Raw genomic sequence first — 17,896 nt, 5'->3', positions numbered from 1 at the left:
AACATTAGGACCACAGCAGGACAACAGCTACATGAAGGGACAGTGAACAAGTTTCTTGAGTTAACACTTAAAAATGCAGAAAAATACATACAGGCTTTTTACAAAGAACGGATGGACAACACAGACAAGAGAAAGGGAGAGCTTTTTTGAATATGTATAAGATAAATCTTGAAAATGGCTGCCTGTATTTCTTAGTGACTTTTCTCAGCAATTAGTGCAGTATTCTAGGTGTGATGGATATTCAGGTATTGGTGTCTAAAAGAAGAGCCAAAGTCCCAATGTATGATTTGTCCAGGAGAATTTTTCCATTAGTTTATTATCTTCCCCCACCCCTGATGTGGTTGGGACTTTTAAAACACAGTCCATGGAGCTCTGAATGGATGTTACAGGAGAGGTCATTTATTAAGCTGGCCACTGGAAAAACAATTAAGAAGCAGAATCTTAGCTTCCACTCGCCCTGCCCACCCCCCCTCGCTGCATCCCAGTTTTGTGACCTTAAGACAGTAGTCAGCCTAGGCCTAAAGTTCTTCTTTAGTTACATTTTCCAAGCTTGCTGTGATCTCAGAGAAGTCCTCACATGGGAAGGTCCTACTGCAAGAAGAAAGAGTTGAGTATCTCAGCACAGGATCCCTGCTTTCAATGGAACAGTGGCTGTCATGTGGACAGAAGTACGTGCACAAACACACGTGCCCACCGACATGGCTCTGGATCTCCATGGTTTACTGATGGCAGTCACATTCATGCTCTCAATCTTCCACACAAAGCTTTTATTGGTGAGAAAACTGATTTAGCGTTAAGGACCTTGCCTAAGATCACAGTGGGTGAGTGCTGGGGTTTGGCTTACATCCACCACTGGGATCCTTCCCAGGATCTTTTCAACTGTTGATACGTGATCTTGCACATGCGTTCATGGGTATGGATTGGGGTGCCTGTCAACTCTTCAGACATTGCCTTCAGTGAGAGCCGCATCATGTGGAGAACAAAACTGCATCTCTAACTCAAATGTAGTTCTGAATTTCCAGTTACAGAGCCGTGATAATGTACTGTTTCAGGTGACTTGAAGAAATAATACTTTACTGATTTGTCTTTCATTTCTATTTTTTTCTACCCAATTATAATGAACATTTGCCATTGTTAAAAAGTTATTTTCTTGCACAAAAATGTGAATGTACTTAAGCCACTGAATTGTACACTTAAAAATTACTGAAATGATAAATTTATTTATATACATTTACCACGATAAAAATTTTATTTTCTTTCTAAAATACCTGACATAACAAGACAGTTTTCTGTGGAATACAGGAATTAAAATCAATGCTTGAAATAATTTAGATTAATCACTAAATTGAATTAAAGTTGCTTTTGCCCCAGTTACCTCTGACCCACTAGGCAATCATTGCTACATCCACAGACATTTCTCAATCCTTGTCTTGGATCATCTGACACTCTCACTGGCACCTTCCTTAGCTCCCTGGTTATCAGCCTATTCCGACTTTCCACTGACCACTCAATCTGTTCCTTCTCATCTCCCTCAACTCGTTCTCCTACCTCCACCCATTTCATGTTACACAGTCTCTGGGTGATGCCCCTAAAGCACCACCAACTCACTGTATCTGAAAATGAAGTTATCCCTGCCAAACCTATCAGAGGAAAGGCGTGGCCAATGGCTTTAAAATCTATAGGATTTGGAATCTGAATGCCTGGACTACATCCTTTGCCTCACTATTTGGAGGAAAATCTATCCAGGTACCTGAGCTAATCACCTGATCCTCTCCCTCCCTTCTCTCCATTCTTCAATCATCTAGGCTGCGGATTCCACCTCCTTTCAGTTTCTCCTTCCCTGTGGTCATGGCCTTTGTTCAGACTCTTCTTCTTCCTTACCTAGATACTGCAACAGCCTTACAGCTTTTTAGCTTGTGGCCTTCTTCCTTGATCTGCTCCCCACTGTCACAGCCTGAGTGATCCCTCCAAAACATGCATCTAAAGGTTTGCCTTTTTTGCTTAAGACCCTTCAGCTTGGCACTGTCCTGAGGTTACAGAATCTTTGTGCATTGTCCCAGCCTCCTTCCCAGGCTTTGCTATTCATGATTCAGATTCTGGGCTCTAACCAGCTAACCATCCACAGACTGAGAATGCAATAGGCTCCTTTGGCCTCTGAGTACCTACTGCAAATAGCAAACAGCTACTCTCCTACAAAACTCACAGCTCAGGGGTCACTTTCCAATACTCTCAGTCCAAATTATCCCTGCATCTTTACTCACTAAACTGAGTGTTTTAAAGGGCAGGAGGGTGTTTCTGCTTTTGTGTTCTCAGCATCTGACAGTGCTCCATAAGTAACCTGGTAACTTGACTGTTAAATCAAAGTGACCAATCCTTGTTCCCTTGGCACCTAGTAAGTCCTCAAATATCTGCCAAGAAAATGAGTGAAAGAAAAAGTAGTCTTGTGTTTTCATGAGAATCACTAAAAAACTATCTGAAGCAGAGTTTATGTGGCATGGCACAGAGTAATGCAGTAGCTAACTACATCATTTGAGTTCTATTTCTCTCTGTTTCCTCAGCCCAGATCATGTTTTTTTGCTAACAGAAGTCTCGGCAAATGAGTAATGATTTTACTTCCTACTAGATATGTTTGGATGTTTTAAAGAAGCCTGGTATTCTTGGTCTCAAGGTAACTGAATTATTTCCACTCTTTTGTTTCAAGAGTGAAAAAACAAAACAAACAAAAAAAGTCAATCCAACATTGCTCTCTTACTTCTCCTCAACCCCCTCTACGGGTCAGCACATCTTTAGCTTTATGTCCCATCCTGTCTTTCCAGGTGAGAAAAGAAAATTCTGTAGAGTGTAATAGGATTCCTGAAACGGACCTGAGAGTCTACCAGGCAGAAGGTATAAAAGGAGACTGGAGTGAGCAAGAAAGGGTCAGGAGGGGTGAAGTCGTTGACATGAGGGAAGGGTCTGGAACCCTGGGGAAAGGGAGGCTGTTAACCATTAATCTTACCCTATCACCTCATCCTTTCCTAGGTCACCCTGATAGACAGTGCAGCAGCCTCACAGAGAGCAAGGATGGAAGTCCAACAACTCTGGTTATTAGTGTGGACTTAAAAAGGACTTAATATGGGGGCTGAGCACGCTTGGTTTCATGTCCCCATTACCTGGAACTATGAATTCCTCAACACTGAAAGAGGCTTACTGTTTAAGATTAGAATTCAAAAGCCATAGAATTCTAAAACTGGAAGATATGAGGACACAAACAGTTTTCCATTTGGTTTTGTTTTATTTTTACAGCAGTAATAAATATTGTCATATAGAATCCATTTGGTTTTGTTTTCTATTCATTTTACCCTACAAAAGGTTCCAAGAAGGGACCCCATAGGTCCACAGTACACAGTATAAAAACCCACGTCTTGACTTTATAGAGAGGGATACAGAAGCAATTTGTCAAAGACACAGAGTCAATCCACTATGGAACTCACACTACAGCTCAGATCTCCTGATTTCCAGATATTTCCACTTCCTCTTTTAGTGTGGTAAACTGCTTTGTTCCAAATGAAGTTCTCATGCACCACTAAAATTCTAGTCTAGGAGAAACCTAGCTCTTGAGGATACGTACAGCTTTAATAATATCCTCCACTGTGTGGAAAAGGCATCTAAATACTCTAATTTTTAAAACGCCAGATATCTAAATATTTTCTGCTTTTCTCTCTGATTCTGAGACAGGAATATCTTCACTGAATTCAAAACACCCAAAGAAATGTGCATTTAGAAGCTTACCTATACATTTAGGCAATATACACGTTTTCTTGCCCTAACTTCTGGATGAAAAAAGTGTGTATGGGTCCCAAGGATGCCACATAGCAACTTACTCATCCTCTGTACCTTGTTTTCCCATTTTTAACATGCAGGTAAGGCGATATATCCTTACAAGCCCTTACAAGACATACGGGCATTTCATTATTTATTTTTTTTTTTTTCAGGGAAAAGTCTTGGCTATAAATCCAAGTTCGGGCTAACACATAAGTAAGAATAGAGAGACAGGTTTAATAATCTTTATTTGAAGGGCTGGTACAACTTTGAGAAAAATTAGTCCTCAGTGGCATTTTTTTGTTCCCTGCCTGACAACTCACTCCTCCAACGAGTAGCACTGCCCTTACTGGCTGCCACACTGTCCCTATCCTAGGGATTAAAACTCGCTGACGGGAAGTTCTGCTATCACTTGACATTTTGTGTTTACTGTGATTCCTCAGAAGTGTGACGGAGGGAAGATAGCATGGTAGAGGACAAAAGCTTCGGTACTTTTTTACTTATACATTTACTCCTTTGCTTTTCAGTTTGTCTGCAGGGCTAGTAACGTGTGTCCAGTGAAGAAAAAGACTGATGGAGAAACCTCAATCTTCTCTAATTTCCCAGCCCTGTCAGTCTGAACCTGGACAAAACAAAAATTCTTCTGAAGCTTTTAAAAAATATATAAAATTGTTTGGCAAGGCTTTTGATAAACCGTGACTCATTCCCTTGGTGGAAAAAGCCCTGTCAGCAGAGCCGGTCCCACCAGAACAGGGTTACAGCTCTAAGAGCTTGCTGCCAATGGGAAGACCCAGGTGTCTAAAGATGGGGGTTGGGGGGCAGGCAGTGAAGGGGTAGGGGAGGGAGGGAAAGAGACCCGTGGATTATGATGACCAAGCATGCATTCATGTGAAACTTTTCCTTCACCCAGATGCAATGCAAATATTTGTTCCCCATAAGAAGCAAAGACAGTTGAAGTCACTGATACTTGACGACGGCAATTTCCATTCTAGTAATTCCACAGCTCAACAATCTCCATTTTATTCATTCCACAGTTCAATAACTCACTACATGAAGCCTTTGGTTCAGTCAATTTTTTAAAAATGTACAGCACAGCTTTGATTCTTAATAACCCTATAGACTGAAATATGTTCCAAGGAATGTTAGTTCAGAAAAACATGAAGTTATAGAAATACATGAAATAGTGAGAAAGAAAAAGTCATCCCACAGCAGCACATGACAAATTACTCAAGCCACTTCAGTGATAGACTAAAACTAAGTGCTATGTGAAAAAGAGAACATCACTCCACCCAGAGCAAACTCAAGATTTCCCTGAGTGTATTTACCAGTTAAGACTTGGCTTCTAATTCTGCAAAGTAATCAGTAACTTAGTCACCTGTGAAATTTCTGGTCACTCCCTGATTATGTATAAAATTCATCTAATTATTTAGGCTGTCTGGGTTATAATGAGAACATGCAACTTTGAGAGACTTTTTCAGGAAAAGCATTCACTGTTGCTAGACCAAATAAAAAAGGAACGAAAAAAAAAAATTGATGTTCATTTGCCCACAGTAACTAAGGTATGGTCTCTGCCAGCAAAAAGCAGTGCTCATTATATCAAATTGGGAGAGGGGAGCAGTAGTTAAATGTAGGGAGGGGGGAAGACAGAGATCAAATGAGAAAAATCAAAAAAAGTATTTACATTAAAAAAAACATTTCTCTCCCAAAGGACTTATTATATCCAACATCAAATCAAATTAGAAAGCAATAATCTCTCATTGGCTTCTTTTGAAGAAAGACATCTTAATGCTGTATCACCCTATGATGTTATGAATCCTAGTTGGAAAAAGAATTCACAGCACCACAAATAATGTCTGCCTATAATGAAAAGTGACTCTTTAGTCCTTGGTAACACTTTATTTTCATAAACAAATAGGGAAACGTGATTGCTTCTTTTCTTTATCTGTGGTTCCCTGCCCTGTGCCCAGCTAAGATTTTCTACTCACCACCCCCTCTTTTTGTTGTCCAGAGGTAAAAGGATATAATTAAGCCACTGATATAGCCCAAGTGTATTTAATTATTTCAGTGTCTCCTGATGGCCTCAGAGGCAGGCAGGAAGCACGAATGCTGCTCCCACACAAACCCTCTCAGCTTCCCTTGTTCTCTCTGGCTCTTGCCAACGTGCACTCTGCTTCCATGTAAAGACTCCTGGGGAAGATGCCAATGATCTCTATTTTATGACCTAATTACACAACCACATCTCCCTTTGGTAACTAGAAGGAAACAAAGTTTAAAGGAGAGAGTAGTACTTAACTGAAATTTTTCAAAACCTTTGAAAAATTCCAAAGCACGAAAAAACCTTAAGCAGCCTCGCACATAAAGCAGAAAACCTTCCCAAGTCAGCAGCATTTCTCAATACTCAAAGTCCACCTCATGGCAAGCTACACGGGAATCAGAATCTGCAAAAATTATTACTTTCCCTACTTACACTGCCAAGCACCTGCAAGTAAAAAAAAAAAAAAGGATGATATCCAGTTCTCTTCTGAGAAAGTACAGGCCTTTCCAGCAGATGCATTAAGTGAGATAAAAACCTTATGGTTGAAGAGGTAGAAAAAGGACTGTTAAAAGGTACTTTACAAATAATTTCAAAAGTTTTAAACGTTTCTTTAGAGTCAAGAAATACTTCAACCCTGTGACCCAGATTGTCAATAATTTCCTTTAAGCAAAACAAATTTTTAAGCATTAACTAAGCACATATACTACTCATGTATAAAATGCTAGCAAGCACCCTGATTTGGAAATTCAGACTCATCTGCCCTACTGACCGGGAGGTTGTCTCTTAACTTCTCATCACCAACCTCTGTCTTCATCCAAGACTGTCAGAGAGATGGGCTGGCCCAGCCCAGCATATACCATATACCCAATCCTATCTACTCATCACTTTATTTCTTCTTTTTGCTTCTCCCTTGCCAAGCTTAGTTCTTCTGCCATCTCTCAATCGACACCCCCTTATTTATATCATTTAAATATTTTCTCAATAAGCTCCAAGTAATCATTTATGTCCTTTTGCTTTATTTTAATTTTGCTATACCAGATATTGTGTTAGCTCTGACAGTAGGCCATTGGTTGATACCTGGAATTTTTCATTGCAATGGTATTTGTCATGACGTTTCATTTGTAATCCCACCCCAAGAAAACTTAACTATTTATTTATACCCTGATTTATTTCAGAAAAAAATTTAAAGTTGCCTACACAAATACATACAATACAATAAAATTTAAATTATAGAGACAGGAAAATGGGACAAAGGAGAAATTAAAGTGTGAAAGTTCAGATGAAATTAGGAGAGAGGCAAGAATTTAAAGCTCAACTTATCAGGTGCATACACATGCTAGATCAGATTCTAAGCTTCTTCGCAGTCAATGGAAAGAAAGACTCATATCAGTGGCTGAAATATTATGGCCTGCTAGTCAAATCCAGCCCACCATCTGTTTCTGTAAATAAAGTTTTACTGGAACACAGCCACACCTAATCATTAACATATTATTTATGGCTGCTTTCATGGTACAATAGTACAGTTGAACAGTTGTGACAGAGACCTGCAAAGCCTAAAATATTTACTACCTGGCCTTTTACAGAAAAAAGTTTGCAGATGCATGGTTTACATGATTCTGTGCCTATGAGATAGAAGCAAAGCAGTTTCCGAGTGTAAGTACGTTTTTCGTATGGTTCTGAAATGGAAGAGAACTTTTTACCGTAAAGAGCTCACTATGGAATCTCTTGAAAAAACACCCTTTGCTTCATCTTTTTTTTTAAAAGTAAATATAGCAACAGGTTTCACAGGGCCAATGCCATGATATCACAACACAAATCAGTAAACTAATTCTACGTGAGGCTAAAACGATGCAGTTCAGGGAGAATTCTCTCCTGGTCTGGCTTAACTCAGGGAGGATCTGTAGATATGACAAGTGCCAGATCTACGCAGCCCTTCCTCACCCTCCTTCCTCATCACAGACAGACATGGCTAATGGATCAAGGTGCTCTCTCCAGCTGAGCCCCAACGTGTCCTCTAAAGCCTTGCAAGGATGGCTGCATGAAGAGAAGACCCAGTCACGCCTGCACATATGCAAGGCAAGAGAGCATATGAGAGCAGAACCCAGAGTCTCTTCGAAAAAAACGGCGGGGAACCTGCTCCTCTGCATAGACCAACAGGTGGTGAGGGCCAGAGAATAGCACAGGCATTCTGTCTGGAAACATTCAAGCCCAATAGCTATTGGTTGTTCAAAGAAATGAAACTTCCAAATAGCCATGACCTAGATCCACTAATCTTGAACACATATATTTCTAAAGAACGCCTCCCCGCCCCAAGAAACAGGGTTCCAAAACAAATGTAAATAAACTGGAAACAGTTCATTCCTGGAAGAAGATGACAAAACCGCCGACTGTGGATTTAGAGAATACACCTGTAGCTTTTGTCTACGCCCATTTCTTCTTTGTGACTAAAAAGTTATGTTACAAATTGCTTATATTTCTATTCTATATAAAAATTCAGGTTATCTAAAAAGTGTCATCAAGTCTTTAATAAGCAAACTTAAGAGAATCAGAACTATTCTTATTTGACCTCACTGGAAATTGCTACTTAATCTGTAACTGACTCCTACCCATGTTGTCAAAGAGAAAGAAAAAGACAAAACATATTATCAATCATCTTACATTATTCCTAACAGTTCTTTCCACTGCCTGATTAAAAAGTATAAAACTAGAAAATAAGTGAAATATTCATGCCTCAAACCTTCCTTCTCCTTAGGGGTTTGTGGCTGTGTTCTAGAACACACCAACTACAGAGAAGAGAAACATAGCCACATTTGACAGGGGTGTTAATATAGCCAACAAACATGATGGATTAATGGAATAAATTTTTCTTCACCCTAAAAAAAGCAAACACTAATAAACATTGCCATTTACTCTTCTAGCACCAATGCTTTGGGTTCAAGTTCCGCCCAACTAGGCTATACCTCAGCACACGAGGATGTGGAAATTCTGGACTCCGCAAAGCCTTGCAGAAGAAAAAGAAGAGAAAAACTTTTAAGGAGTCTATCAAAACACTGAGCCCACACCAAATGGTTGCAGGTACATGGTATGCCTTTCTGGAACCAAGTTCAGGGACACCCAATTACATATTAGATTGGGAAGTACACAGAATATCAATGCAGAAAATTCTGGAGGAAAGCAAAAGAGCCTCCATATATCAGCTGTGGGCTGATCCCCGCTTCTCTAAGCAATTATGCAACCCTCTGTGTCCTCTGATGTGTGCCGATCCCAAGCTGGAGATCAGGATAGAGTGGATGTTAGATTACATTACCTGAGAAAGTTTTTTCACAACACTCGAGGCCACTAAAGTTTGTGCTTCTGAAAGAATGCCATCCCAAACCACCAGCATGCAGAGCACCCTTTCCAAAACCTCCTAAACAGCAGCAGCAGCAGCAGAAGCAGCAGCAAAACTTAGGCTAATTTCTTCAAAACTAGTTGTGAAAGCTCCTACTTACGTAATGCATACAAGGTGAGAATTACTCCAGCCAGGCAAAATCCTTCAAAGAACCTGAGTGTGCTGAACATTGTCACATTCACTGACAGTGCCACGGTCAGTCCAAAGATCAGAATGAAGATGATGGAACACAGCAGCACAGGCCGCCGGCCGACCCTGTATACGGAGAGGGAATAAGTTAGGAGTCATCATTAAACAGGGCCATGATGCTAGTTGCTGAAACCCAGTATCCAGCAGGTGTCCAATAAATGTTGAATGAGTACTGGACTAAAAGTCTTCATATTATTGAGACCCACTTTGGTAGATCTAGGGACAGAAAAGCCCTCAGGTAAAATTTAGCTCAACCTCATTTTGTAGATAAGGGGGCATAGATTAAACAGCTACTGCATAATAGAACTGAGACAGGAACCCAATTCCTGTTGGCAAGTCTATTTCTGAGTACATAGGAGGATAATTCAAGGCAAGAGTAACAAAATCAATAACAACTCCCCAAACATAAACCTTGACACACCCAGCATTTAAATGTCTCGAGAAATCACTGACCTTTGGAATTGGCTCCAAAGCCTACAGAGACATGGAGTGAAGCAGCTTCATTTCCTTTCTCAGGGCTGGTAGCTACTCAGGTACCTGATCTCACACACAGCCTATCAGAACCAGGGCCCAGCCAGCTGCCGATTTGTTTCAACTATGTGATAAGAATTAATTTTTAAGGGATCACAGACTAAACTAAGATAGTTTGAACTTTAAATAATGGGTATAGACCTGAAAGTGAAGCTCACCAGACAGCAAGGGGTTGGAAGCTCAGTCCACTGTTTCTGGAAAAAGCAGCACACAAATTAGGTTGGCGGATTACTAGAATGGCACCACAATGGAGCGATGTATTCTAGGTGTGGCTGGGAGGACAGCAGGGGTGATGTATGGGAATGAAAAGTCACTAGTCCTCCATGCCTCCCTTGCTAATCTTCCAGATTTTCCTTCATCAACTTATTAGAGGGGAAAAAATCTCCAACGCACAGATTAATATAACACAACCAGCTTGAAGTACAACAGCTCACAGAGAAATTAGAGAAGTGCCGAAGGAAGAAAATCCATGCCTGGGACCCCAAACACATGACAGGTAGATGAATGGCTTGAATTCGGGTGGACATACTTATGACAGGACATCTACATAAAAACAAAATAACCAGAAAAGGCAAACAAAGAGAAACAGAAAGTAGAATCATTGTTGCCTAGGGCTAGGAGTGAGAATTAGTGACTATAAATGGTCAGACTTCCTTTTAGGGTGGTGGAAATGTTTTAAACTTAGAGTGTGGTGAGGGTGGTATAATTCTGTAAATATACTAAAACTCATTGAAATGTGCACTTAATATGGTGAGCTTTATAGTACATAAATTATTTCTCAATAAAGCTGTTTTTTAAAAAAAGCAATGCTAAGTAACACATGGCTTTGCCTTTTGAAGGACATGGATATAACTTCAAGGAAATTTGGGGGAGGGAACTACAGGATGCAATTTCATTCAGAATTTCTTAGGCTTCTAATATTCCCCATAGACACTTTAGTGAATTAAGGTCAATGCCAATCTAAGTCAATGGTCTTCTTGGAGATTTTAGCCATTAATTACTTCCCTTGACTGGCGCTGGGATCACTGAGCCCTTATCAGGAGAGACTATAAGTAATTTTGTGCAAACCAAATGATTTTATAGAAATAAATTTAAAAATTTAATATATGGCTTAGTTGGCCTCCTAAAATGAAAGAAAACAAAATCTAATTTATCCATTTTTACTTCCCTTCAAATCTCTTGTCTATATGAGGTATACCATCCTATCTCACGGCATTATTGAGATCTTTAAGAGAGATGGTGGACATAAGCACAGTGCCTGGAACAAAACAAATAGTTATATGTTGCAGCTCTTATGATTCCTTCCTGCATGTCTACATCCCTGATGCCCATCAACATGGTTTGCCTTGTTCTGATACTTTAGAAAAGATCCTTGACTTTTTTTTTTTTTAACTTGTAGAAACTATTCTAAATCTCTCCCTCCCAAATGGTTCCTAAAATCAGTAAGTAAACAATATTATTAGGAACTGTGGGGCAAACATGGTCTTCAAATTCAGAGCACTCTGGCCTGGAACCCAGACTCATCATTTATGAACTACATGATCTTAAGAAAGACCACAGTTGCCTGAATGAGCCTCGTGTTTTCTTTAGGAACAGCCCGTCAATGCTGACCTAATGGGATTGTTATCACGAGGAGGTAAGTGCAAGTAATTTAGCAAGAATTGAACAAGTGTTAGTTATAACCACTGGAGTTTTAGTGTGAACTGTCTCCCCAAGAGCAGAATCCCCTCAGAGATGACTGATAAAATCACACTCCTAAATCTGTAGTGCAGAGAGCTTATCAGTTAGACTCTGTGGTGGGCAGAATAATGGCCCTCAAGGATGTTCACATTCTAATCATCAGAACCTGTGACTCTGTTACCTTTCATGGCAAAAGGGGCTCTGCAGATGTGATTAAGGTTAAGGATCTTGAGATGAGGTGATTATTCAGGTGGGTCCAATCTAAGTACACAGACAACCTCTCCTGGTTGCAGAGAACTGGAGAGATGGTAGAGTGAGAAGGAACTGACTGACCTTTGCTGGCTTTGAAGCCAGAAGAGGGGCCAAGAGCTAAGGAATGCAAGCAACCTCTAGAAACTTGAAAAGTCAAGGATATGGATTCTCTCCTAGAGCCCCCCAAAACTAATACAACCCTGGCAGCACTTTGATTTTAGCCTAGTGTGAACTACAGAAATGTAAATTAATTTAGACCACCAAGTGTGTGGTAATTTGTTACAGCAGCCATAGAGAAGTAATACAGGATCTCAACAGGAAACAGGTATCCCACAATTTGAGGATATTTTAATAAAGGGGTTATTTACAAACGGATGGGCAAATTGTGAGGAAAATCTTGGGGCTATTAACAGAAGGGGACTTGGGGGACAGATGGTCTTGGTACCCAGAGAGAGAGAGAGAGAGAGAGGGGCTATGTGTAGAGGGGCCTAAAGGAGGCAGCCAACCCCTGGCAGCCCTGGAGAGATCAAGCTAGAGATTAAAATACCCCCAACTCACTCTCCTCCCTTTCTCCAGCCAGGTTCAGCCAGGAGCTAGAGGGCAAGGGGTCTTCCATAGCAATTCAAAAGGGCCATCCTCCCAGGCCCAGCTGGAGAAGGGTGCAGAGGGCTCCTACAGCAAGAACTGCCAAACACCCAGCAAAAAAACCAATGATGGAGGGGACAAGTGGGGGAAGGTCTTCTGGTGAAAGCCACTGACAGGACTTCCATACATCTAAACGCATCATATGACAATATATAATGTATATCCCCAAACATGATATGTGTGGAAAACAGTAACTTTTTAAAGAAAAAAGTATATTAATTAAGTTTTATTGTATGCTGACTGCAGTCTTAGAAAGTTTAACCTATGACTTAATCAACCTTCCCATGTAGCCATGAAATGGGCGCGACAACTATGAAATCTGGAATTCCCTCTAAATGTGTTTATTTTCTTTCAAGTAAGGCTCTAGCAGGGAGTGAAATACCAAAAATAGATGAATGAATGAATAAATGAATGAATGAATGGTGGAAAACAGCAAACTTTCAAACTGGAACTGAGGCCCACTCAAAATGTTCAAAAAAGCCACAGCACAAAGCATTGTGCTCTGACTCTCTGGGCACCCACAACCATCCACCACGGACCCTGGAAAAGCAACTACAGGCAAGTGTGTTTGCAACATCAGACTGGCTGCTCATGAAGGAAGGCCCTAAACTCTTCTGTTTTTTGTTCTCAGGCCTTGTGTGTGATCAGGAAGGCCAAACAGCATGTATATGCAAGAAGCAAGAAATCACAAAACAACTTCTAAACAATTTAAACCTATTACAGACTGATATTAATAGAAGTACATATTTGCTTTCCTTATGAAATCATTGAACAAGGACAATAAAACCTCAGTCAAGTCTGCTTTTGTAGAAAGAAGTGACGTGGATTATATTAGTGTATTTTCCTAACCTATTTCGATGCAGATTTCTGGGAAACAAAATGTCCTTGTGGTCAAAATATTGGAATTAGAACATCTGTTAGATCAGTATAGCTTACTCTGAAAATCTTTAAGCTCAAGTATTTGTTTAAAAAAAACCTTGCACTCTCCCCACCCCTCAAAAAAAAAACCCAAGGGGGCCTTGGCATAGGTTTCCAGAGGTCCTTTACAGCTTCTCTGTTACTGCCCCCAGGGAATGTGTCCTTAAGAAGTATTTACAAATGATGATTAAGCAAATTCTTAACACACAGGAAATCACACTACATGTTAATGCAAGGAACTTCCAAACAGAGACTAAATTTTGGAAAGAAATTTCCAGAACTTGAAAGTAGTACATAACTCTTCTGGGCTCCACCTGCTGTTTTGTACCCCCAGGCTCTTGCTGGAGCGCCCCAGCCAGCTTTCTCATCTAACCAGGGTACAGAGGGAACCACAGGGCGAAGCCAAAGGCATAGGAATTTGTTGTTTCACTTATCGTGTCATTGGGTGCAAGACATCCTTAGTCACAAAAGAAGTTCCTCTAATGATAAAAGAAGGTCAAGGGGGAACAGCTACCCCATGCCTCTCTCCTTGAGCAGTCTTGTTCCTTGAAAATCTTATCAGCATTGAGCACCGCCTCCCAGCTCAAATGTGTCACCACTGCTGCCCTTGTGACCACAGAATGCCTTAAATATAAGTGTTGCGGCACACTTGTGAAGAGGCAGCCTCTGGAGCCAGGAGGTTAGTTCCGAGTCCTGGCTCTCCAACTTAAAAGCGGAGTGAATTTGGGGATTTTACTTAAACTTCTGTTTTTCCACTATAAGACAACAGTAATAATAGTACCTATCTACAGGGGTGCTGTGAGGATGGGATATGTTCACATACAAAGATACTTAGCACAGCGCCTGGCAACAGTAATCAGTCAGTGTCAGCTGCTAACGTTGTTACTGTTACTACCATTACCATCTCTGCTACCATCTCCTCCGCCCCATCGCCATCTTACCAACCTCGTCACTTCATCCTGAACCATACGCTTTGCTCCAGGCCCTTAGACCTCCTCATCCACCCAAGCAAAGCATGTTCATCCTCACCTCTGGTCACTACCCTTCTTCTGCCTGCAATGCCCATCCATTATCCAAATGCTGTCCACTTTTCAAGGTCTGGTTCCCCATGGACCCCACAGAGGCATCTCCTGGCCAAGCCAAATATAAGGATTATCCCTCTCTAAAATCTGTGACATCAGCACAATCCTACCCATTAAGTTCATGTGGGCAGAGTCTCCAGGTCCTCCGCTCCCCATTTTTTGATGCATCTTGTACACCTGACCCCTAAGGGCCCAGTCCAGAAAGCCCCAAACCTGTATCCTCAGGCTCTTCCTAACTAAACACTGGCTGTCAGTAGGAGATGGGGCTGCAGGATACTGGCTGGTTTTACTAGATTCTAGCAACTAGAGAATTGCAATGAAATTAAATTCTCACTTCCAAAGGGTCTTTTACATGCACTGGCCAATTCTTTTAGTTCTGAATTCTCCAGGTGATAGCTTTGGCCTTCCGTTCTGGCTCCAACACCAGGGCAGAGAAAAGACTTAGTAACAGTAGCTAACACTGACCACTCCTCTTTAGCCAGAAAAGGCTTCCTGTGGCTTCCAATGTATTGTGAGGCAGGACGTTGGTACTCACCAGTCAGCAATGCATCCAGTTATTAGGTAGCCAAAGATTAATCCAACCAGTAAGGAGAATTTAGCGATATGGACCTTCCAGGCATTATCACACACAAGATCCCACTAGAGAGGGGCAAATAGAAAATAAATCAGAGAGAAACATACACAGATGCCAATTGTAATGAATCATAAGGGCAATATAATAACTGTGGTAAGGATCATGACACCATTAGCAGTGCCATGTCACACATACCATTAAGAGTGTCTTCAATATTTTTGAAAATCCAAAAATGAGAAATATAATTTGCCTACAAGGCAGTGAAATGTTCTAGTCTGGGATAGGTTATAATAGTCTGCAGGGAGTAACCCCATGAAATCTGGGGATGTGTATTCCTTCTGTCCCAGCTACCACAGGAAAGCAACCCAAGGGAGAGGGAGCAGCCAAGGAGGTGAGCATTCCTGGTCACCAGCACCCTTCTCACTGGCAGAGCTGCCATACAGCCCAGGAGATGGGAAGGCCCTGCCAACTTTTTGCACCAGGTATCTTAATGACATGAGGAAATTAAAAGCAATATTTGTTTCCACCTTATAAAACTCCTCAAACTTCATAAGTAGTCTTAAAGAGGGGTTAACAGCAAATGTTGAAATATCAAATTTAACTAACCATTCATATTATTCTCCTTATAAATATCTCTTGTGTTTTCCCATATTCCACTCTAAAGCTATCTGCTCACTTGGAGAGAAAGCCAATCAATTAGTGAATACAACATTTAGACTATTTTTGCAATTGTTTTATTATTTAACAAACAAGTAAAAATAACCCTCCATTTTTCTTTTTTCCTTTTGCAGAAACGGGAGAGAAACCCATGTTTAGTCCCTTGAAGTGATGTGTATCCTAATGGAGTACACATGAGGACACAGCACTCAATCCACAAACAGATGAAGTCTGGGCCAGAAGGGCAAACAAAGAGGGTCTCTGCTGGTGATGCTATGAAGACTGCAGTCCCCACCATCCACATCACCCCATCAGTGGTACAGATGCCCTTCTGGTGGAAAGAAGTGGCTAAAGCTTTCAGTTCTGGGAAGCTTTAGTCACTCTGGGTTAGTGGACATGGAGAGGTGAGAGTGAAGAAGCTGGAGAGAAGTACCGTGAGGTAGGGGAGTGGGGAATGTCAGAACAGAAAGAGTTCTGAGAACAGAAACAGAATTTGTGGGGATGGGCACGCCCTATACGGAAGGCCTTGGGCCAGACCTGATCTTAGCTCTGCCTCTTTCGCCATCTTCCCCTTGTCTGTCTATCTTGAGATCCAGAATATAACGTAGGCTCTGGTCCTGCCACTTGTAAGCTCAGGTCCTGCCCTCCTCTCGCCAACCTGTTTCCAAATTTCGAGAAAGCCTGATGGAAGCCCCCAGGAGTCCTTATCTGTGGGTCTCAGCTTCAGTGGACTTTGGGAAAAGCTGAACTTCTACATCAGCCATTGCTGAGTAGGCAGGAAGGTTGTTGCCTGTCACACTGTCCCTTGGACTTCTTGGGACCCATACTTGCTCACTGATGCCCCCCAAGGCATGTTTAGCTTTCTTGAAACCTGGAGAGAGTTACTAACTCCTCACCCTTCCAGAGTGATGGCCAATGCCAGGCTTAGGAAGAAAAGGAATGGAAGCACAGACCGCACACAACCTCGGTGATGGAATGGTTTGCAGTTTGTTGTTGTCCAGGTTCATTCGTGTGTCTGGAGAGCAGGACACTGCTTGTCCGACAGAATCTTATCATTAAGAATTCAGATACAGGAGTTCTTTAGAAAGGTAACTCCCTCCTATGTCTAGTTCAGTGGTCCCCAATGTGTGCTCCAGACACCAACAGCCATTGGCATCATCCAGGAATGTTAGGGATGCAAATTCTTAGCCCCTCCCCCACCTGAAGGAGAACTTCCTGCATGAAGTAAGTGGTAGACATGGTTTAACAAGCCCTCCGAGTGATTCTGACACCTGCTCAAGTGTGAGAACAACTCACTGACCCTGCCCTGCCTATTCTTTTTCATTTTGAAGACGATGAATGAGCTGATGAATGAGCTTCCCAGTCCTGGGCTAGGGTTCAAACAATCAACTCCCAAGAGCAGCATGTAGCCAAATGCTGCATAAATCACACACAGTAGCTTTGGCTACTGTTTTTTACTGTAAATGCAGGATTGTAAAACTAGATTATGAGGTAAGTGGGCTTTTGACAGCAAGCCTGGAAAACCAACATTCATGTGTATATTGTTTCTAGAAGAAAAAAATATTTTTAATAAACACCTTTCAAGGTGCAACCATTCTCTAACTTCATGAATGCAGGCTCTACCTATAATATGAGTTAAAGCATCATAACTAACAGTGTATATTCTGCTTCCACAGCTAGGTTTATATGTTGAGGCCATTTCTGAATTGTTTTTTCTCCTCTCTGCCCAACACAGGAAACTGCCCACAAAGTAATTGATTCCAAGAGTAATGGCTACACCTATAATAAAGCACATCTGGCTAATCTTGGAGAGGAGGTGTTTACAACACCTGTAATCATTAATATCACAATCATACCACACCTTCCTGCACCTCAGCCTGGCACATTCTTGCCAAGAGAGGTGCACACCCAATCCCAGGTTGCTGCTGAGGAGGAGGGCACCAGCCATTGGCTCTGTGGCAGAGAATCATTCACTCAGGTCTCCACCCAGACTTCCCATGGATGACTTTATTTGAGGTTGAGTGATGCAAAGGAGCACATTATACTTATCTTAGATGGCCAGGAGACAAAAGAAATTTTTTTTAAAAGCATTCTAGGAGGTGGGGGAAATTGTGAGCTCAGCCACCCGAATAATAACTCTA

General features: G+C 41.4%; 1 protein-coding gene across 2 annotated transcripts in view; it reads right to left on the bottom strand.

The window, feature by feature from the left end:
* The window catches only part of SLC22A23 (solute carrier family 22 member 23), a 179,678-nt gene that overhangs the window by 126,857 nt on the left and 34,925 nt on the right, over positions 1 to 17,896 (bottom strand). For both annotated transcript variants that reach the window (XM_023534652.1, XM_023534651.1), the window contains exon 2: positions 9,328 to 9,482. In XM_023534652.1, the coding sequence (XP_023390420.1) occupies positions 9,328 to 9,482 (155 nt within the window). The remainder of the gene's footprint in view (positions 1 to 9,327; positions 9,483 to 17,896) is intronic.

Source organism: Pteropus vampyrus, unplaced genomic scaffold (genome assembly GCF_000151845.1).
Source record: "Pteropus vampyrus isolate Shadow unplaced genomic scaffold, Pvam_2.0 Scaffold129, whole genome shotgun sequence".
NCBI lineage: Eukaryota > Metazoa > Chordata > Mammalia > Chiroptera > Pteropodidae > Pteropus > Pteropus vampyrus.
Note: the sequence above shows the minus strand (reverse complement) of the source record. Positions and strands in the feature narration are given on the sequence as shown.